At 37.0% G+C, this 22,567-nt stretch overlaps 1 protein-coding gene across 1 annotated transcript in view; it reads right to left on the bottom strand.

Moving 5' to 3' along the window:
• The window catches only part of CFAP47 (cilia and flagella associated protein 47), a 363,098-nt gene that overhangs the window by 78,157 nt on the left and 262,374 nt on the right, over positions 1 to 22,567 (bottom strand). The window contains 5 exon segments of the mRNA XM_050891106.1: positions 3,377 to 3,533; positions 8,010 to 8,114; positions 15,496 to 15,607; positions 19,796 to 19,903; positions 22,193 to 22,368. Of these exon segments, the coding sequence (XP_050747063.1) occupies positions 3,377 to 3,533; positions 8,010 to 8,114; positions 15,496 to 15,607; positions 19,796 to 19,903; positions 22,193 to 22,368 (658 nt within the window).

Below are 22,567 nucleotides of genomic sequence, written 5' to 3' on the forward strand. Positions count from 1 at the left end.
CAACTAGCGTACCTTTAGAACCCCTTCTTGTAAGCCTGTACTTTCCCTGTTAGTCTTCACACCTGATGGGTTTTGGCCCACCACAACAGCTAAGTTGTGAGTGAGTAGCATCTGGGGCCTCCATCCACTGGCTTGAGTTGCATTTAAACTCAGGCTCCTGCTGTTGGTCCTTGCCAAAGCTATGTCCTAGGTATGCTGTCTCTGACCATACGCCTTGCCAAGCCTAGCCTACTTGATTTCCTGGCTTGATCATGGGCTCACCTTCTCACTGTGGACTTGGTTGTCAGTCACCAGACTATTGGCTGAAATTGGTTACTGCCACCAGACCTGCTATGTTCTTCTTGTTTGGATACTGTGGGATTGCAACCCTTGTTTGAAAGGCCTCTGCCAGTCTTGCTGTCACCTTTGGCTTCTGTCTCACTTTGTTTTGTGGAGCAGCTTGATCTTGCTGCTCCCTGACAGCTAGTATCATTGCAGCTGGACTGATAATATCTCATCATTTGTATTTTGATTAGACCTAAGACTTTGATTAGACTGTTAATAAATTCTTAGTGGCACATATAAGATGTGTTTCTTTAGCCCACATATGTTGCATCGGATCCACAGCAGCATATGTTTCCTTTTTGTATGTTAGTTCACTGAGAAGGTCCCTGCATCGCTAAGTGGGTCTTGTGCTGAAATTCTCAGTCTTCCTAAGTAATCAGATGATTCACTCCTGCACTGTTAATAAATTTCCTGCAAAATTCATCCAACTCTGAGTACCTTTCTGTGCTTTAGTGTACAGAGACGTGAATAAGCTGAATCATCCCACAGTCATGGTAGCCTAAGCTATACAAGTGACCAAATTTGTCTTCTCTATCCTTTCTAAACAGCCTGCACCCATCCACAACCATGCTCCAATTGTGCACACTGTCACTAACTGTCTTGATGACTGTGATCACATCGCAGCCTTGCAACTGGCCTGGAATTGCTGTTCTTCCTGGTTTTCCTGTTTGCTGCCCAAGCTCTGTGCAAATGTATGCACAAATATTTGAGGAAAGAATGCCCACAGAACCTTCTAGTCTCCTTCAATCAGTTCAAAGTTTTCTTGGCTGTACAGGGAGTATAGATCCATGTATTTGCTACATGAATGAACAGCAAGGTATAGTAACTGCAAGGTCAGATAAGCCTTGGCAATCTTTTCTGCAGCATCGCAGATTTGAGCTCCAGGAAAGCAGCAAACTTCCTGGGATGATATGTTGTTATGGAAATTGGCAGCCTTTGTCCCATGGAGGAAGAAAACTTCAACCACTAGCACTCATTGCTTCCTGTTTAATGGTGCTGGTTCTAATCTGAAGACCCGAGATGCTCAGCCCAGACTCTTCACCCTCAATGGAATTTTTTTTTCCCTTCCTCTCTTCCAGAGCTCTGAACTTACTCTTTAGAGGAACAGCTGCAGATGGAAATGGGGACTTCCCCATTGCTAGGACTCCATGTCTTCTTGATGCTTCTGTCTTCTTTTGGTCACACCAAACTTCTCAGCCTTGAAGGGTTTGGCTCTTGTTTCTGCAGAGTCTCTGCAAAGATCCTGTCAATCTCTTGTTCATTTACCATGATGCAGTAAAGCTCCTCCATCTGGCACCACAGGAAGTCTACCAGAGCACACACCTAACTGGTGAGGTCATTGCCATTCATAGCGCAGTGCCAGGGAGAAACCTCGAGAACTCCCAACTGCCTCAGACCAGGGTTGCAGCATCCACCCTCAGGACTTCCATTTGGATTACAGAAGTAATGATTGCACCATCCAGGGCCTAAGAGCTGCTCCTGTGGTGTGTTGTCAGCATTTACGCATCCTTTTCTAATATGAGCAGCACTTCTGAGCCTTCTGTGTGTGCACTGAATGCCAACTGCTGCATCAACTGCCCTGTTACTGTGTGCAGACCCAGCCTGCAATGCTCCTTGTCACTTAAGGGTGCCTAGATGTCAGATAAGTAGGAAGCTGGACATGACTCTGTTCCCCTCTCTGTCAGGTCCCCTGCTCAGCAGGTGAACTCTGGCACTGTCCCTGAGATCCTGGCCATGATTTACTTAGCCTGTAAACTGTGGATCCACTGCATGCTGTTGCTTCCTTCACTGTTGTCCAGAAAAGAACATCAACAGAAACTCAGAAGTGGTCTGATCATTTAAGAATGGAACTCTATTTTGTGACAGTCATGAATGAAAATATTTTAGCAGTTAAACATGGGAAACTGCACTAAAGTCTGCCAAAAAAACTTGGTCAGCAAAAGTATAGAGCATTCAGTCGTAAGACCAAAATGTTCTTGACTAGACACCATTTAGGTAAAGAATCTCCAAAATCCCCCATATATTAACTGCATATGCAGCCAAAGCTGTATTTCTGTATTTCTAATTCATATCTCAGAAGATGTAATTAAAAAGCATGAGTTCAATGCAACAAATAAACATGAATCTACATTTTTAAAGGTCACATTTTGTCACTTACTCTATGTGCCACAAACCCCAAATCATAGCATGTGTAAACCTGGCTTAAAACTTACCTTTGCACAGGTTTGATTTTGCTATTCTCTGTTTCCCCATCCATGGGGTCTGTGTCAGGGGCCACTGGAAGGTTTATCTTCAATTTTTGTTATATGTAGATGCCAGGAAATGCTTTGGGACCTGTTTTCTGATGCTACATGTTATGTTGAACTAGGTGGAGATTCAGAGAACCTTCTAAAGCTCTCTGCTTCACCCAGAGTGAAATTTACTCTTTCACTGAGTAAATTTCAGTCATCAAGGAGAATCTGTGACTTCAAATTTGAGTTCTACAGCATTTGTGAAATCTCAGTATGGACAGTGACTTGGCGATCTGTGGTAATTCTGGGTCTTATATTATTTTTTAAAGTATGTTTGAAAATATTGCTGAAACATACTTGCTTGGAAGGTCAATCAGAAAAAAACTCAAGTGTTTTGCCCTTACTAACTCCTTTAGCTATCTAGAATCTGACAAAATAATATAAAATATTTTGGAAAATAACTGAGGAAAAAACCAAAACAAAACATTAGCTATACTTAGACATACAGCTCCCAAAACACACCCCAGGAGTCTCCTATTGCCTAAACGCTACAGTGCAGTCCACAGCCAACAACCAGCTGCATGTATGCATGAGGCTGTATGACCTAAAAGGTCTACTGTGAACAGTTGTTAAAGGTTTGTGATATTTCTTAGCTCCCACAGCACAGTCTACAGAGCTTTTCAGGGTGGATGTGAATGATACACAGTATCTCTGTTGCCAGGAAATGGAATGAAGCAAATGTAAATCCCACTCACACTTTTAATGCAACCCAAGGAGCTTAAGTTCCTCCCCCCACCCCAAAAAAATCCAAACCCCTGTACCTGTCAGCACGACATCTACCACCACATTTTCAGGAGTTGGATTTTTGAAGGATATGATGACAGAAGAACGCTGGCCAATGCATGCACTTATGCTGGTTGGTTCCATCAGCTGAGGAGGAAGACCAGTTCCCGAAAGATAAAATATCCACTCTTTAAGCTGTAGATGAAACATGTGTCATTATTTATTATTTGATGAGTCAGAGCTGTACATTTTAAGGCATTTTGCCTACTTCTTTCTTCTAGTGTTCTATGTCTCTTTTCTGTTGTAAGTGAACTGCTGTTTAACGCTTTCTTTCTTTCTTTCTTCTTCTCTCAAGCTGTTATGTTACTCTAAGGATTGCTATCTGGAAATCAGTAGTTCCAGTCTGGGAGATGTTCACATCTCCTCTTTGCATTTAACTTCTGTGCTACTCTGAGCATGGAGTATTTAATTTTCATGTAGCTACTCAGAGCTTCCAGTGTAGTGAATGGAAAGATGTAGGTGGTTGCAAGAGGGCAATTCAAAGCACATATATTAGAACCTGAAAGCAGACGAAGTGAGAAGTTCTCTTCAGAAGACAAAGGAAGAAGGAAAATAATTCTTTGATCTGACAGCAGTAGAATCACACAAAAAGCTAAAATTGCTACTCCAAAGATAATAAAGAACATTAACCACTATACACAGAAGAATCGAGAATATTGGAAAGAACTAGTAGATATAGAGTATCACCACAGAGCAGGAAAAAAGAAAACTATAATTAAATTGATGTGTTAATGTTGATCATTTTTTTCAGCATGACAATAAAGAGTTGCCTGCCCCACATTTACTCTTTTAAGGTTATAAAGAGTGATGTTAATAATGCCATTCATTATGGAACTTTTAAAGGTGAATAAGCAGCAAAGGTGAATGGTAAATATAAAGATACTGCCATTATTTTAAGGAAGATGTTTAATTTGTACATTCATGTTGTTGCCTTTAAATAATAACAATATAGCCTAAAATCTGAGGCTTATGACAAACTGCTCAAAGTCACCCTTTGATCTGTTTTTTTCATTATCACTCAAAAAGGTATGCATCACAAAGAGGACAGAAAATAATAAATAAAATCAAAACACTATTTTCTTTATCTGAAATATTGCATTTACTTCTGCATAGCCTGTCTGAAAAAATTAAGGAAAACCTGTAACAGACAGGGTTCAAAAATCTAACAACAAATCTGGAAATACATACAGTAAAAAGTGACTAATATATTGAGACTTCTCAGCATAAACAGGGATAAATAAAATGGCACATCGTATGTCTTCAGAAAATAGCTTTGGACAGCAAAATTGCATGCCTTTTATAGAGAAACATTCAATCCAACAACAAAAAAGACATTTTAATCTTACTGAAGGAAATTTTTTGGTAAAAGTCATCCAAAGCTACAGGATTTTAATTAAAAAAAAAAAAGAGGAAGAACTGTTTATATACTGATGTAGAGGCTACCCAATACTAAAAGTCAGAATATAAAAATAGAGCCTATGTTTCGTTTAGGATTTAGACAGTGGTTTATATCACCTGGTTTGTGGGGACTTCTGCATTACTCAGACTAGTAAGAATTAAAAACTACCTCCCTTTAAAATGACATTTTATTTCGTTACTGTTGACTTAAACATGACCTATAGCCTGTTTATGGTTACAGGTTCATGAGTAGGAAGCTAGCACTGCTCACTATTCAGATTCTGACGGGAAGGCGAATGCTGCTGCTATACAGACTTTGAAGCAACACAGGACTAACTCTTTGGGGAAGCCCCTTTGCTGGTCATAGTCAACAAGAAACTGCCCAACAATTGCCAAGCCAGCATGTCATAGCATTTGTGTTCCTCACTCATGTTCTTCCTTACTACATCAGCCTCAAGAAGTTATATGTAAACAAAAGGTTGAGCACACTTTGCAGGCTTATTCTGAAGGACTGGAACACAGACATGAGCATGCCAGAAGACCATGTTTTCAGAAAGCTGGATGTGTCAAGCTGTTAGTGGTCTATACTGGCTTATTATTGATACTTTGTGCTTGCTTACAAACACAGTAACAAAAAGATCTTTTTTTGCAAAACTCTTAATACAGAAGTTATGAGGCAATATTAGTCTAACAATGCTTTCCAGGCCTACTGTAAATTTCTGTGAACCACCTTGTTCATAGCAAGTAATTTCACATTGAGGTACAGTGCAGGGGTAGGAGGAGTGCACATGTTCATATTTTGTGCCAGTGAGCTGTAAAGATCAAGTCTGAGCTTTATTGCTGAAGGCTCAAGCTCATGGTCTACAAACGTTAAAGACTGTAGCTTCCACTGATTTTTTGTGGTTAACAAGCAGAGCCATTTTGAACCCCATTGTTTCAAGTGCTGAGCACCTTTAAAACAACACACTGAAACTTTCTCAAACTGAGCAGCTAAAGAAGGAGCCAAACAAAATTAGTAGTCAGTCTGGAAAATAAAACAAGACAACCAAAAAATTATGCAGATTATAGGACAGGCCTGCCTTGCCTGACCTGCAGTTACTGTTCCTCACTGACCCACTTTGTGATGGAGCTGAAGATCATGTATGCTCAGTGCAAGAAATCAAGAGGAAAAAAGATTAAAAAACCCAGAATCCTAAGGCAAACAATACAAGATAGGATCTCATATTGGGCTCAGTTTCTCTAATATTACTTACTGCTGTTAAATGCTCTATATTACACCTGGATGTTAGCAATGTGGTAAAAGAATAGGATAATACAGATATGTTAGAACTCTGGGTGTGGGTTATGTTCAAGCTGACCTTTCAGTTGTGCTGTCCCAACAAACTTAATTTCAGATTTTCACAATGATTAGAGCTAAACTCGGATTCACTTTCTAAAGAGCTCTTCATACTAAAGAGCTTCAAACCAGAAACAAATGAAGCAGGTAATAACACAGAGCAGTTTCTCTCAGTTCAGCAAAGCAACACAATCAGAAATAGTTAAGGCTTGTCCTATAAGTGCTGTCATTTACTGATTTTAGATTAGTCAGTTATTCAGCTATCAGATGGCTTAAGTGTCCATTGAGATATATTTAATTAGAGAAATTAAGGGAGAGAAATCAATGTCGGGGTGGGGGGGTTACATTAAAAGTTGTTTGAGGCATCCACCACTGATGAGAAACATGCTTCAAGTCTTCATTAAAAAGGGCAGTTATATCTGTGCAAATATTCACTGTCAGCTATCAGTATAACAATTAGCAAACTAAAATAGTCTGGGATTAATTTAGTAAGGACTGTAGCAGTGAAAATGAAGGAAAATTTACAAAATTCAAAAGATTCAGGCATAAAAAGAGCACTAAGAGATTACAAAGGTTATACCAATATATTGAAACGGTTAAAGGGGTCTGGACAAAGCAGCTAGAAGGATGGGATACTGACTAAAGTTCACTGCAGATAAAAACTTGGAGATTTGCCATTACTTGAAAGGAGATGCACTGGGTGACAAGATTCAGGTGGCAGGGCTCAATTTGTTCCTGAAAGGTTTAAATGAATTGTTGTATTGTTTTATTGCTTCTGTATTTCGTGAAGAATTTTTTTTCTTTTTTTTTAATATAGATAAGATTTCTGTGCACCATTAGGATTCAGACAAGATAAGGACATTCTGTCCTCTTGAATTGGCCTTGGATAGATACTGTTCATATGAGAATTGCTGTCTCCTTGTTTTTATCCTTAATAAATATTTAAGAAGAGAGATCCTGAAAATAAATGCTGTGCTAACACCACCTACAAATAACCTGTCTGTTCAACATACTTCATCAGGAAAAAAATTGCCACAGCACTTCCTTCACTATTTGTTTTCTTCATATAAAAGAATATTTGCTTTTGTCGTATTACTTAAAACACTACTGAAAACTCCTGGTAGCACTTAACTGGAGTAATTCACAGGTCAGCAGTCTATTAGGATATCTGAAAGTCCAAAAAGAATACAGAGAGGAAATTGCACAGAAAGCAAATGCTTCATTCAACCACAGCTCATGTGACGAAATATTATCATTCACATCATATTATCAGTTTTTCTTTTTGTTTCCAGCTGTAATTTTTAATCAGCTAGTAGGTCATGTTGATGACTCATGTTTCTTTACTTACTTGTTTCTCATTTAAAATTAGGAAAATTCACAGAGAAAAAGATGTCAACAATTCTAAGATGCTCAAAGTAAATACCATTTTCAAACAAACTGAAAGGAAGAATTCACTTTTTCAAGTGCGTGACCTTCCAAAATTCAGATTAGATAAAAACTGAAACAATTTAATTTTGTTTGGGGTTGGGAAAACATCAAGAAATTTAATTTCAGATGTGACAATTCTAAGAAGTGCCAGTCTTCTGGTGTTAAAAACAGCAGAACTAATTACCAAGAAAGCTAAAATTATTCATTACTTATTCTAGCTCCTAGGCCATTACGCCACATTTTAATACTGTAAATAGAATAATTTCTGTGTAAAACTAAGGTTAAAACAAATTATAACTTTTGAACATCTTTGCATTTGCTCTTTCATTAGGCATCCAGCCATTAAATTTCAACTTGACCTACAGACTGAAACCCTTACTTACATGGCTGTTAAAAATATTATCTAATCTGAATTCCAAGTGTTGTAGGCAACAAACATAGTACCATACCTGTGAACATTTGAAGGTTATTGATGCCTTGTGATTGCCTCTTCCAAGGGCAGACGGACAGAATTGCACGGGTACTTCAGTGGTGGAATGAGGAGTGACAATCAGCTGCACAAATACAAGAAAGAAGCAAAGGAAAGAGAAGGGGTAAAAAAATCAATTTTTTTGAGTCTGTTCCTGCTTTGTGCTTTGTATTGACAGTGTTGATGTTTATGTGATTAATGTGTTCCACCAGATGCATTCTCTCCTCTCAGCGAGCATAGGCTGCTAAGGCAGCAAGGGTGTTGCAGTAAACAATCCTAGTGGCAGTCACTGCACGTTCATTCCCCAGAAACTACAGAGCTGGTGTTACAGATTGCTCCAAGGACATGGACAGCAGCTCTCACAAATACCATTCAAACATGACTGTGGTGTCTGATCGTGTTGATGACACTAAAAAGTTATCACATTGACCTCCAAAGACACAAACTGGCTTATAAGGGAAATACATGGTAGGGTTTAATAAACTAGTGCTTTGTCTCTCTTCTGCTTACCTTTATCCAAACTAACATTGTAAATGATGTTGCTAGTTTTCTCTTCATCTGAAGTGTACTACTTGAGTCTCAGTTGCAGAGGGAAAAGAAGAGTAGCTGACTACAATGGGGTCATAAATGTTTTTAAGAACTAGATAAGCAGTGAAAGAATAGAATTATGAATAATAAAAATGCCAATGCATTGAGAGAATGATCAGCTAGAATCATTGAATACAGAATTACCATGTCTATTTTTTTAATTAAAAAAAAGTACCAGGCTTTTAATATCATACATGTTTAAATAATATTTGCATGTAAGAAGATATAAAAAGATAATTGATTGGAATTATGGACATTCAAGTTGAATTTTATAAAATATAATTTACAACTAATAAAGGTCAAAACAACACCCTCCAACAGCTGGCACTCACAAGCCCTTTTATAAAGGAAATGTCAGCCCTGGAAGAACAGGCTGCTAACAGGCAGTGAACAGGAGTTATTAAAACATTCATTTTTGTTTACTACATTTAATAGTTGCAAGATGCCTGACTGCACCAACAAGCCCTGCAACCTCTTCCCACCCCAGGGGTTTGACTGCCTGTGCTCTGATACGGTGCTTGGCTCAGGGCTGAGGAAGGCTTAAGCTTATGGCACAGCAAGGTAGGGACCTCCACCAGCAGCCCTGTCCCACCACACCCAGAGACAGCGAGCAGAGCCATGACGGGGACAGAGACGGGGGCCCACTGTGGCACCGGGACCACTGGCCATGGCCACAGCACTGAGGCCAAACTGGAAGCCCCATAGGGTGATGCAGGGACACAGATGTCCGCTCCCAGCCCAGGGCAGAGACAGCTGATGAGGCATATGTTGCTTTTTCTCACTGCCCCATGGCTTTCCCTGCCATCTCAGAGCTGGACTCGGGCAGGGGCCACAGGCATCCTGGTCCTGACAGTCATCTTCTGGGTGTGTCTATAGGGTACCGGCACAATTACGGACTGGGATGCTGGCATACCTTGAACAACGGATATTCCTGCTGATGACAGTGGGAGCTAGATTGAGCAGAAGAGAGGACAGAGCTCAGATGTGGTCAACTAACGCACAAAACTTGAAATATTATTTTTCTCTTTTGAGGGGCAAGTTTTAAAATAATTGTCGTGATTTAACCCCAGCCAGCAACTAAGCACCACGCAGCCGTTTCCCCCTCCCCCTCCCAGTGGGGTGAGGAGGAGGAAAGGAAGAAAAAAGAAGTAAAACTCGTGGGTTGAGAGAAGAACAGTTTAATAACTAAAGTAAAATATAATACTAACAATGGTAATAATGAAATATAATAATAATAGTAATGAAAAGGAATATAACAAAAAAAGGAAGGGGGGGGGGAAGAAAAAACCCAGTGATGCACAATGTAATTGCTCACCACCCACTGACCAATGCCCAGTTAGTTCCCGAGCCGCGATCCGTGCCTCCCGCCCAACTCCCCGCTGTTTATATACTGGGCATGACATTCCATGGTATGGAATACCCCTTTGGCTAGTTCGGGTCAGCTGCCCCGGCTCTGCTCCCTCCCAGCTTCTTGCACACCTGCTTGCTGGCAGAGCATGGGAAACTGAAAAGTCCTTAACTTAGGATAAGCGCTACTTAGCAACAACTAAAACATAAGCGTGTTATCAGCATCATTCTCACACTAAATCCAAAACCCAGCACTGTACCAGCTACTAAGAAGAGAGTTAACTCTGTCCCAGCCAAAACCAGGACAATAATTTATCAGAATATTGCCGTAACAGTTTATTGGTTTGAAGACATTAACTGCCTTGTCTATTGGGGGGGTGGTATTGTATTTTTTCAAACTTTACAAATTTAATTTTACAGTTTCCACTGCATCACAAAAAACATTTCTGGAAGGGTAAGCAGGTGGGTCTCACACACAGAGCATGCGGCTTGCTGCTCCAGGCCCACTCCCACTCGGCTGTTACAGCACCTGCACCTCCTATACAGGGAGCACAGCACTGCTGCGTCGCCCACACTTCACAAACTCATACATCCCGTAGGTGAGTGATAACTTGAGAGCACATTTGCCGCCAGCAGTCAACTGCCACCGTCCCACGCTTGTCACTTTTGCAAGGCTTCTGTATTACCCAGAATAACAGACCTGAGGGAGAGTCACCTCCCACAAACCACCTCCATCCCCATCTGCCCCACTGCCCAGAGTTCATTTAGCTATTCATCATCTAAAAGGAGCCTGAACAGCTCATTTCTCAGTGAGTTCCTGGGCATGCTCAGTTTCCAGAGACCTTTTTTTGAGATTTTTTACTTTCATTTGCAGTCTAGTTCCTACCTACTTTGTCCAAACCAGCCAGCCCCATTTATCAAATGAAGACTTAAAAATGGAGGAAGAACCTTAAGGATTACCCCTCCCAAATACTTTTGAACTAAATGAAAAAGCAAGGTAAAGACAGGTTGTCAGAGCATAAGAATACATGATTAAATTACAACTACAGTTTTTAAATTTTTAGTAATTTCACTAAGAGATCCACATTATTTGGAATAATAACTGTCCCATAAAGAAGAAAACAGACTGGAATTCCATTTTCAATAAGCATTGCTTGACATATTATCATTACACAGAAAATGCACTGCCACAATGAATCTAAATAATCAACATGGAGTTATGATAATCCAGCAGACTGCCTGCTCTGAAAGCAGAAAAGGTTTTTATTTTTTACATTATAGATCTGTTTTTAAAAAATTATTTTATATTATACAGTATGATGTTCTACTGTATCCAGAAAGTAATTTGTTTTGAAATAAAGAGCTGAGTAAAAAAAAGAATGTACTTTCTACTGAAAACCAAAGAATAAACTGCTTTAAAAACTAGAATTGAGAAATAACGCTAACAACATGTTTAAAGAAGGTCATACTTTGCCACAATCATTCAATAAAATATGCTGAAGTTGACCCGTCCCCTGCCTTTCGTTTTGTTTACATAAACAAGCGTCTTCCAAGATACTGATGTGAAAGGGAACGGGTATCACTGCTCTTCATAAGATCTCAGATATAACTGTTCAAACACAGAAACTGAGTCTGAAGAAGACTGAGCAACTACACATGCATTATTCCTGTTATAAATCCAACAAAGGAGGGAAATTTTTCATTAAATCTAGAAGTTTATTCTCTACTCCGTACAAAATAATACTCTCAGTCATTAACAAACTAATAAAGCTTGCACACAGACACTTTGAGACTGCACTCCTCTCTGCCAGCCCTTCTTTATTAAGTTATTTTTCCTCAATAAAAATTGTGTTTCATAGCTGATCAGGATGGAAGACAGCTTCATCAAAAAGGTTTAGGCTATTTATAAGCCAGGAGAATAGCAAGCTGAAGACTTACAGTGAAAGCATGTTTCTTTTTGGCAATATAGATGATCCCATTTGTAAGAGTTTTTTGTACATTTAAGTTACATCATAAATATATGTGCTTATAAATATAGTACACATACATGTGAAATATGTCCATATATTTATATAGAGGAAAAGAAGTAAGTTGGGAAACACAGCATTACTGATGATTGAGAATTTTCATCTGTTAAATGCTGAACACAAATCCTGCTCTGTTAGAGATAAAGAAAGTTATGGTTAGGAAAGAAACACAAAACTCAACATCCCAATGACTGTTCCCCCAGAAACTCATAATGCCCAATATGCTAATGAAAAACAAGTTAGGAATTTTGCAGCAAACTTATGGGAGTTCACTTCTGTTCCAACTTTCAGAGAATTTGGCAGCATGTATAAAGATGTTAAGTTAACCCCTACAGTGTAAGTGTCACAAGAAGGGAAACAAAAATTAGGCGTAGCTTGTGAAAAAAAAAAAAAAAAGAAAAAAGATGTGAAAATCCAAATCACATTAAAGGAAATCCTTGAAAACTTTTATCAAATTCTTGAAAGAAAACCAATATGGTATATTCCATCTAAAGCTCTTTTAGGCTACAATTGCAAAGCTGCTAACAAGATACGTATACTTTTCTCATTTTCATCAGTTTACAAAGGAGTTAATGGAGCTGCTTCTAATTTACATGAAGCTGACAAGAAATTTAAAGCCTTCAAATTTAATTTAGACTTCATGAAGCACCCAGAAGTTCAGGAATACTTGAACGTAATTCAACTGGACCTCAGGAAAGCCTATTATTAATGATGTCAGTACTTGAAGTTGAATCAGATCTATAGAAAATAATCCCTTATGGTATTTCAGTAATGCCTTCCGTTGCAAACTGAAACTGGAACAAACTTCCAGACACATGGCAGTATAACAAATATGATATTCAAATTTATTTAAATTCTGAAATATTATTCAAGACTTTGGTTAACATTTTAGGCAACTAATCTCTAGGAAAGATAAATTTTTCTCTGCTATCTCTGTTGAATCTGGTTTAACATAATTCAGTGACTGATGAAATCCATTTGAGATATTTTCTGACTGACAGCCCAATATCTTCAACAGTTCTACATCTTAGATGACATAAAACCAAATATGGATAATTATCTGAAATATTAAAATTACTGACTTAGAATATGCAGAATTCTAAAATGACTCTACTAATTCTCTTCAAACATTACCTATCTTAATTGGACAATCCCATCTTCAATCTATTGTTCTAATAATTTGCTCTTTATTGTTGCATTTCATCTGAGGATCACTCAAATCAGAATTTTCCTGCTGACAAGAAAGCATTATTTGCTTTAAAGAGAGCAGAAACTTGAATAATTAAGATGGGAAACTTCTTCCACACATCACAAAGACATTGAAACAGGCATTAATATAAACTAATACCTGAAACACAGGTTACAGTTTATAAGAACAAGCAGTAATCTTCTGGAAGTTGAGTGCAGTGATGTTTGGAGGGACTAAACCTAGGCTGCAACATACTCAGGAGAAGAAGCAGGTATTTAAACACCACTCCCTGCCTTTGTCATCAAAACTGTGAAGGAAATCCCATTACCTCTCCAAACATGGGTCTGCAATGGAAGAAACAAGTTCAAAAAGGGACAGATACATGAAATAAATATTAGGTAGTTGCTTATAGCAAATTCACCAAAGCTATCCTTTAACTGGAAGAACTACCGTAATTCACAAAGAACATTTCAGAATTCAATGCATAAACGACATATAGGACTGAGTATTCTATTAAGAAGAAAGAAAGAAAAGAAAGAAAATTACTGCAGTTAGTGTTGAATGTGTCTTTTCCTAAGCAATGTAATGTAGCTATTGGTGATATGTGAATCTCTGGTGATAAATTAGGAAAGCTGGAAGGAGGAGATTTTTTTATTTTTTTTTTTTTTTTAATTTCCTGGACAAGGTAACATGCAATCTGCAGGAGCCAAAAGTCACTATAATTAAATCTAATCCAATTCTGTGTCAATGAACTAAACATAACATGTATAATACTCCTAGATGATTAATATAGTTTGCATCCAATATGTTTCTTAGCCTCTATTCAAATACCAATTGATGAAATGATTAGTAATAGCACTTGTCGAGTTTTAACGTAATGTATGAAGATGCGTTAATATGCATGACATAAAAGACTAAAATAAACACTTCATGTTTTATACTTTTAATTTAATGTAATACTATGTATACAAAATATAGGGCAGTTCAGTAAATAAGTGTGATCTCCTTTAGCTGTTATCTTTAGAGCCCCTTTTAAGAACACTTGGTCTTGTTGTACTGCTATATGTGAGGCTGAAATCTGTTTAGTTTCTGAAAGCCAAAAATGCACATATTATGACTTTATAGCATTCCCCTATTTTCCCCATACAATCCATTTCTACCTTCTCAGCTTTATTTTAGGATCTTACTACAATATTCTTCTCCTCTCCCTCTGACCTTTATACCAGTTTGCACAAATAGAATCATAGAATCGTAGAAGAGTTTGGGTTGGAAGGGACCAACCAGCTCTAGTGTATGTCTTCCCTGCATTATCTTCCTCATGTCTAGAAAAGGTGCAATTGTCATTTCTTTCCTGTCTGCAACAGGTTTCTTCATTTTCTTTTTTCACATTAAAGGTTCTGTATTCACATCCTAATAAGAGGTCCCACTAATCCCTTGCACCAGTTTCCACGCATCTGTCCTCCCTTTTCTCATCTCTCTATCATGAAAAGCACACATATTTAATAGCATTAATTTTTAATAACATCCAAAGAGTTCTTTATAGGACCTGTACTATTAACTAGTAACAATGGTCAATAACAAATATTTTTCAGAATCCTGACCATCTAGAACTCTAGCCAATCTCAATGAAAATACGAAAGCTGAGCCCATCTATACATCTCTCAATCCTTGAAAGGAAAAAAATGTTAGGCAGCAAGATGGAAGGGCTTCTGTGACGGAGGAGGAAAAAGAGTGTACATATTAGCAACGGAATGAAGATTTTCTCAGTAGAAATCAGTCTCAGGGTAAATGCGAGTTTGGAGAAAAAAATTATTCCAAGTATTTGCTTGAAGCTTCCTTGTGGCGACATTGATCAAATTCTTATTCATAGGCCCTGCAAGCTGGTTATAACTGCCATGACTACGAGATATTCTTATATTCTTACATTAACATTTTGTCTACTTACCTAAATATTTACCTAGTTATCCTGTTGATTCTTAGAAACTTGTGAAGCTTCTAATAGAGCTAGTTTGTTTACAACTTCTCCTTCTAATATCTCCCAAATATTATTTCCAACCAACATTGCAGGCCTTCTCAAAACCATTCCACAAAGCATTCCAGGAAAAAAAAAATCTATACTTCAGCTTGTGTTGGTTTTCAAGTTTAATTGTTTTCGTCCTTAAGCTATAAAATCTCTAGAATACATACGTATAATGCCTTTAATCCTCGAGACTGTGTTGTGTATTCTGAACCCACAGTACAATACACAATTCAATATGTTTTGAAAAGAAGGCTCTCTTCTACCACTTCTGTGAAAGCACAGAAATCTTACTTACAGGGTGTTTTGGATCAGTCTCAGTTGAAAAATTGCTAGGATTGCTGTTAACAATTTCTAGCTCCAGAGTTTCATGTGTAGGATTAAAGAGAGGTATGTATAGATGAGCCCATCTGGAAAAAAATACATATATGCAATGACTATTAATTACAAAGCTTCTTCCATTGCATTTTACTATTAATCACTTGTTTTCTTTCTTGAAAAATGAGTACTTTTAAAAATAAGAATCATGTTTTATTGTATTAGCATTTTTCCACTAGTATGGACACATATTTAATAGCATTAGTTAATATTATTAATAATTATTAATACCAATAAAAACTGGTAGCAATAACCATTCTAATACTTGGGTCATTCGTAAGGGCAGAATTTGTCTTGCTGTACTTCAGTTGCCAGGAAGTTAGTTTAAGTTAGTTGGTTAAAAGGACTGTCTAGCTCCCTCAACACTTAACAAGGAGAAAAACATTTTCAGGAAGAATTGGTCCTAATGGAGATCACTAAGATGTGGAATCACTTTTCATTGTCTACAGGAGGAGCCAAGACTTAATGTCTTAAACTTGATGCCTAACTTTTAGATAGGAGGATGTGGAAATGAATCCTAGTGTATCCGATACCACAGCTTCCCATTTATTCCTAGGCTTCAATTTGCAGATTTATGTCTCACCTTTCTTTCCTTACTTTCTGTAGATCTAACTTTGGAATAAAACATTTTTAGTCAAATAGATAATTCAGAGTGCCAACGCCAACAAAAAAATTTGGTTCCAAAAAGTAAAAGAATTTTAAGTGTGTCTTATTATTCTATAGTCTGTCCATGGACTCATAGTCTGCCTCAGGAAAAGCACTGGACAGAAACTAAAGAGAATCAGATAAATTATATCTGTAACTCCTTTTTGTCTAAGCAATGGTTTACGGGAAAAGCTTGTAATTAAGTGGTGCTGCCAATAGCTTTTGATTTAGTGCCACTAGGCAACCATTCTTTTTGATCATCTTGTAACCTTGAGATCTCAAAACAAACTTAGTGTTCCACACTAGCCGTTTCAATGGAGGTTCTGCCTGCTTCCCTCCTCTTTATTCCTCTGCATGGACTCAAAATCTGTTTCATTTTGTATAATTGTCGCGTTGTTCATTATAGCATAATGGCAAATCATTATGTTGCACATGTAGATTATTTACTTTAATGAGTCTGTCCCAGAACAGAGACTGGAGTATGCTGATTGTCTAAATGTTATGCTTTAAATCAGCTGGCACTCTATTTTACAGACTGTCCTTCTTTATTGTCTAATTAAAGAATAAACAAACACAAGATACTTTCAATAGGGAGCATAATTTTCACAAGAATTCGTAAGACTCCCCAAAATTCCTCTATTTTGATCAAAATAATATATTATTTGCCTTTAACAAAGATATATGACCATAAATCACATTCTCATTATAACACCAAGGGACACAGAAAAGAGATTCAAGGTGAATCAGTAAATAAGAAAAGTTTGAAAAATGAAATTCATACATTGGTTTTGCCATAATTTATCTACCTAATGGATACTCCCTCTAGTCAAAGCTGTGGCAGGTCAACTACCAGATTGCTCCACGTATTTATCCTCTGGAAAAAATTAGTCAGTTAATCATAGCTAAATCAGTAAGGAAAAAGAAAATATAAAAAGCAACATTCAGAAGAGAAGGTATTTCAGTCAAGCTTTACGACTGTAACTTCAGGCCCTAAAACTTGTGTGCAGGTGGGCTCCTTCCAACATATGCAGTGATATAAATCCCCAGCAGCTGAGTGGCAGACTTGTTTTTGACTAACACTGTCAAAGCATTGTATCACTGAGGTCTCAACAGCAGAGAGTAGAGAAATACCAGCAAACTTTTACACAAGAACTTTAGATTCACTTGATAATTCCCATTTTTCACATTTACCATCTCTAGGCTTTACTTTTTTGTCTGGCCTCCTTCATACATACTACTTTGTCAAAGGGAAAACTATGCTGGAATATCTGAAATTTCAGTAAGCAACTATCTGACAGAGGTTCTTCAAGTGATCAAAATCCATCAAGAACCTCTGCCACCCCACACAGATTGATTACCATGGTTATTCTAGAAAAAGGTGTTGCATATGACAGTAAATTCAAGACCACTGTGAACATCATTCAACTGACTCATCTTCAATGACTCCGCTGTGGAACCCATAACAGGATGGATAAATGAAGATGAAGAATATCAAGGAGAAGGTTTCCTTGCTTAGAGGCATATGTTAAAGGATGTATTAAATCTACCTTGACAGAAACAAAAAGCAGATCTGACTGTGATAAACCCAGAATGTTAGGTATCTGAAGAAGGATTAAAAGATAAACTGTTAGAATTTGTTCTTTTCTCTTTCAAAAATTGGTTGGAAATTGGTTCTAAGTGTATCAATGGGTTCTTGGCTCCTAATTCAGTTCCAAGTGATGTTTCAAGGACACAAATTCTTAAATTTTTCAGATTGATAGCAAAAAGAGTGTGGCGAGCACATAATGAAAAACATTATTCTTAGAAGGATATCATGTACGATAGTGCTTCTTCTGCATTCAAGGAAAAGGTGGTAGAATGGACCTTCATGGACCATGTTTTCAGCAGGTAGAGCAATTCTCAGTAATTTAACCGTAACCTCAACGCCATCATCGATTGTCATTGTCCAAAATTTTGCACTTCAAGAAGAGGACATTATGCTGATGACACAATAGAAATAAATTTCTGGAAAAAGGAGAGTGTTGAAGGAAATAACTGAACAAAAAGCAGGAGACACTATGAAACCAAGAATACGGCAGAAAATGCAAACAGAAAAGGAAGAAGTTTGTCAGTTTTGTTATACTGTTTTATAATATATATATATATAAAGATATATGAAAGAGACTACTGTTAATTTCCTGTTATACATTATTGTTGTTGCTGCTGTTGCTAATATTTAAACTAAATAGTACTTCTTTCTTCTTCCACCACTATCTGCCCAGGGCAGATGTAGACGAGTTCATTCACATATGCATAGGAATTACAACATGCATCTACTTGTAAAGTGAAAAGAAATCTCATTTGAAAAAATAAAACATGGAATTCAATTAATTTGAGATGATAGTTTTGACAGGCAAGCATTGTAGTTAATGGAGCTAATCCTTTCCAACATATGTTTTATTTGCAGTAGGAAAGGTTAACTTGCCATTCTCAGCCAGACCACTTGTGCATGTAGTTCACAGGTAGTGCATGCTAGAGAAAATTATGAATGCCAGATAGTCTGAATGAAAAGGTTTTAAGTTATTTCTAACTCCTAACAGTGTCAATCTACATAGTAGAGAAAAATTACAGTTTTTACTCCAGTCAGCCCAGAATTTTAAAGTAAAAACCAGAAAATGGACAGCCCTACTGATTTTCTTAGAAAAACATAGTAACAAAGGCATTGCCAGTTAACTCTGGTCTGTGCATCATATATGAACAGCATAATATATTCACTCACAAAAATTTAATCAGATAAAATTTCATGTTGTACTCTCTAATAACATTTTTGCTCAGTCTGTAATGTATATTAGTTATAGATTTACTCAAAGATAAGATATACAGAAGTAAGTGGAATTTAGCATTCAGAAGAGCAGTGTGTACACAGAACCTACTACTAAGCAGAAGTAATAGGTGGAAGAGCACTACTGAAATTCTGGCATTCTTGAAAGTCTTATCCTAAAAGTTTTGATTTCTGTCTTGACAGTCAGAACTGAAAATTATGCTATCGAAATGCAAGATGAAATTTTGTTGAAGGAAGACAAGAATTGGGTTCATTTCTCTGTCTGCTCTAAGTACCTCATTTTCTTAACACTTGCAGTGTTCCAACCATGTCTACCCCCAGGATCTGCAGGACAGAAGTTGTATTACTTTGCCATTTCTTGAGAGGTTAAAAGAAATTGATAACTGGTATATAAGCATTTGTAAAGCAGGACTGTCAGATATATTCCTAGTTCAGAAAGAGAAAAGAAACAGAAAATAAAACAAACCTACAGAACTCTGTATTATGGATCTTTACGATTACATTCTGCAGTATTTTCAGAGTGATTTCTGTATAAAGACTTCAGAGGAACTCTACATATAGGCTACAATTCCATTTCAATTGTTTTTCTGCAAGGAGAATTTCACCTATCTACACATGTATCTATGAAAATTATCTGCAAACTACTATAGTGCATATACAGTAGTATTCTGGCTTTTTGATGTAAACTCTTCTTAAGTTTTCCATGATACTTCAAACCAGTGACCAAGTTCAGCGCTATGAACTACATACTTACTTTCCAAGCTCACATTCTATTTCAGGTAGACTGGTTGGCAATGGTTTCTCTACAATCAACTTCAGTGCATACCAAAACTCTCCAACCATATCTGACAGGAATATGACACTAAAAACAGATACATAAGCTTAATATGACACAGCTTTTGTGCAGACAATTAAAAATGTACAGATTAAAATTCAGGAAAAACAAAATGAGTTCAACACAGTGAGTTTTTAATTAGCTCCCAGTTTTCCTGTAACACTTCTTGCTGGTATCTGAATTTAGCTACCAAAACTAATAATATTTACAATTACTGATGCAACAAAATCTCTTCATCTTTCTTAACTTTTCAGCATAGAAAGTTTGTTTGGTTTTTTCTTGTTTGTTTGGGTTTTTTTTGTCCAAAATACAACTCAAAAAGCATTTAAACTGCTAACTTACAAGACTAAGCTTTAATTTCATTTCAATGTCACAGTATTTTCTTTCTAGCCATTTTGAACTCAACGGACAAAGAAACAGAAATAGTATTCACTGATTTTAAAAAGGAAAATCTTTTCAAATCTAGTGATGATAACTGAGGAATAGATATTTATATGAGCATGACAGAGATACTCTTCAAAGGAATATTCAATATACTGTTTTGATATACAAACAAATGTTGTCATGACTGAAAATTGTTTGCTGCTAGGTGAGATATGTACAGCAGTATATATCTGTGACAGACATTCTCACACAGTCCTTTCCTATTGCAGATTTCTTTTTCTATTTCTTGGGTTTTTTGAGTAGCAGAGTCACAATAACATTAAACCAAAGCACTGTAAGCATATAAAAACTTACATGAAATGCACTGTGCAAACCCATGACCCACTAAGGACCAGTTCTTGTTCTAAATGATAGATAACTATGTCTGTTCCATGACTTTATGGTTCCAGACTATCCTCTGTGCCAACAGAGCCTTTAAAGTGAGCATAAAACAGCTTAGGAAAGAATCATCCATTTGAAAAGGTACACCTGCCACAAACACTTATAACACCTCTTCCCATCTGCTACCATAGCAAAGGAAACAGGGTATGGCTTCAGAAAAAAAGATAATAGTGTGGATGTAATGTGGAAGTACCTCTGTCCAGCTGTAACTGTAGTCCGTGGGAGCTTTTGCAATTTAAAGCAGCTATTAGACAGCTTTCTAGTACAGTACTGCATAATTGTATTGAATATGTACAGGTGTGCTTTATGTCATCTTTGCATATATTCCCCTAAGTCCCAGCCTACCAATCAGCTGAGCCCAAAGTTTTGCCAGTTAAAACAAACTCTTATTGTATTAGTTGGGAATTCTGCACTTGAAAAATACCAGAAATATTATCTGTTAGGAAAAAATTAGGTCTATTCTCATTCGCAGCTTCAGAATGCATAATTTCTACAAATTCCCACAGAAAAAGATGCTTACTAAAGTGATAACAGTACTCATTTTTATAAAACAGTATTGCTTGAAAGCTGTATTCTACAGTGATACCTATCATTATTCTGGTATTTGGAAAAATCAATACAAGCAAATTGAACAAAACTTTGAAATATATGGATTTTGGCTTTGTAAATATTGGGTCTTTGAACACAGGTCATCTGTCTTTGCCCTCCTCATAAACCACCACCCCACCCTCCTCCCCATCCCCATATTTTTGCCAGTCAATTGATATCATTGAAAAACAGGGAATTGTTTTTCAATCAGCCCTTCAACTAAATAACGCTTTGCTAACCAAATTCCAGGAAAATAAGCTTTGCAATTTTGCACTATTCAGTTACTTGCTGAACTGGTTTAGCTGAAACTAAAACCAAGAGGTCATCTGCCTTTGTATTGCTAATTATCATACCTGCATGGTTTCATTGGGATTTCCAATGTAATGAAAAATTTGTAATTTAAAACCTCTCCATATTCATTTAGTAGATCATTGTTAATTAATGGAAGATTCTGAAGCTAAATGCATTTATGTGAAGACTGTTAAAGGGTTCTTCACCTGGTTTTAGTTACGTTGTTATGGTTTCGTTCCTTCTCAGAAGAAAAATGAAATCATGTTATTCCCTTTATGGAACTTACAAATTTACAAAACTAAAAATTCATCTGAAGTTTTCAGAGGGGACTTCTAATATTAAGTAAATTTCTAAAACATTGTTCATGGAATTCTAGTGAACTAGAATAAGTAGGGGTTATTCTACTGCCTGTCAGTCAGGTTTTTCTCCTCAGAGGAAAGCTGTGTTTGGGATATAATATATTGAAAGTTGGAAATTTTTTTAATTCCATTTATTACCTTTTGTGGGTTTTTTTAGGGTCATATCTACATCAAGTGACCGAGGTTTCAATGAAAGTAGTTCACTTATTAGTACAAGAGCCAGAACCACAAGTATCAAAACTCTGCAACTTACCTTTCTTCTGAAGTGCCAACAACAGCTGGGGAAAACTTTAGTTGATACAAAAATGTTTGTTTGGGCCTAAGAGTGAAAGCCTTTTGTCCACAAAGTGACTGATTCTCCAGCACCACACTCAGCTGGAGAATTTTATCTTCAGGATTAGTGATGGGAATATGAATTCCAATAGTATCCTAGGAAAAAAAAATCCACAAAACAAATTATGAGCCATTACACATTAAAGATCTTTCTCAAACAAGTGTAAGATGCTTACTCATGATTTACACTTATGCAAACACAGGCTGCACCTTTGTTTGATGTGTGAACTAACCCTAAAAAGATAAGTTGCAGCAAGAGACATTTCAGCCAACCTTCAAATTGTAAACTCTTTAA

Source organism: Gymnogyps californianus, chromosome 1 (assembly GCF_018139145.2).
Source record: "Gymnogyps californianus isolate 813 chromosome 1, ASM1813914v2, whole genome shotgun sequence".
Taxonomy (NCBI): domain Eukaryota; kingdom Metazoa; phylum Chordata; class Aves; order Accipitriformes; family Cathartidae; genus Gymnogyps; species Gymnogyps californianus.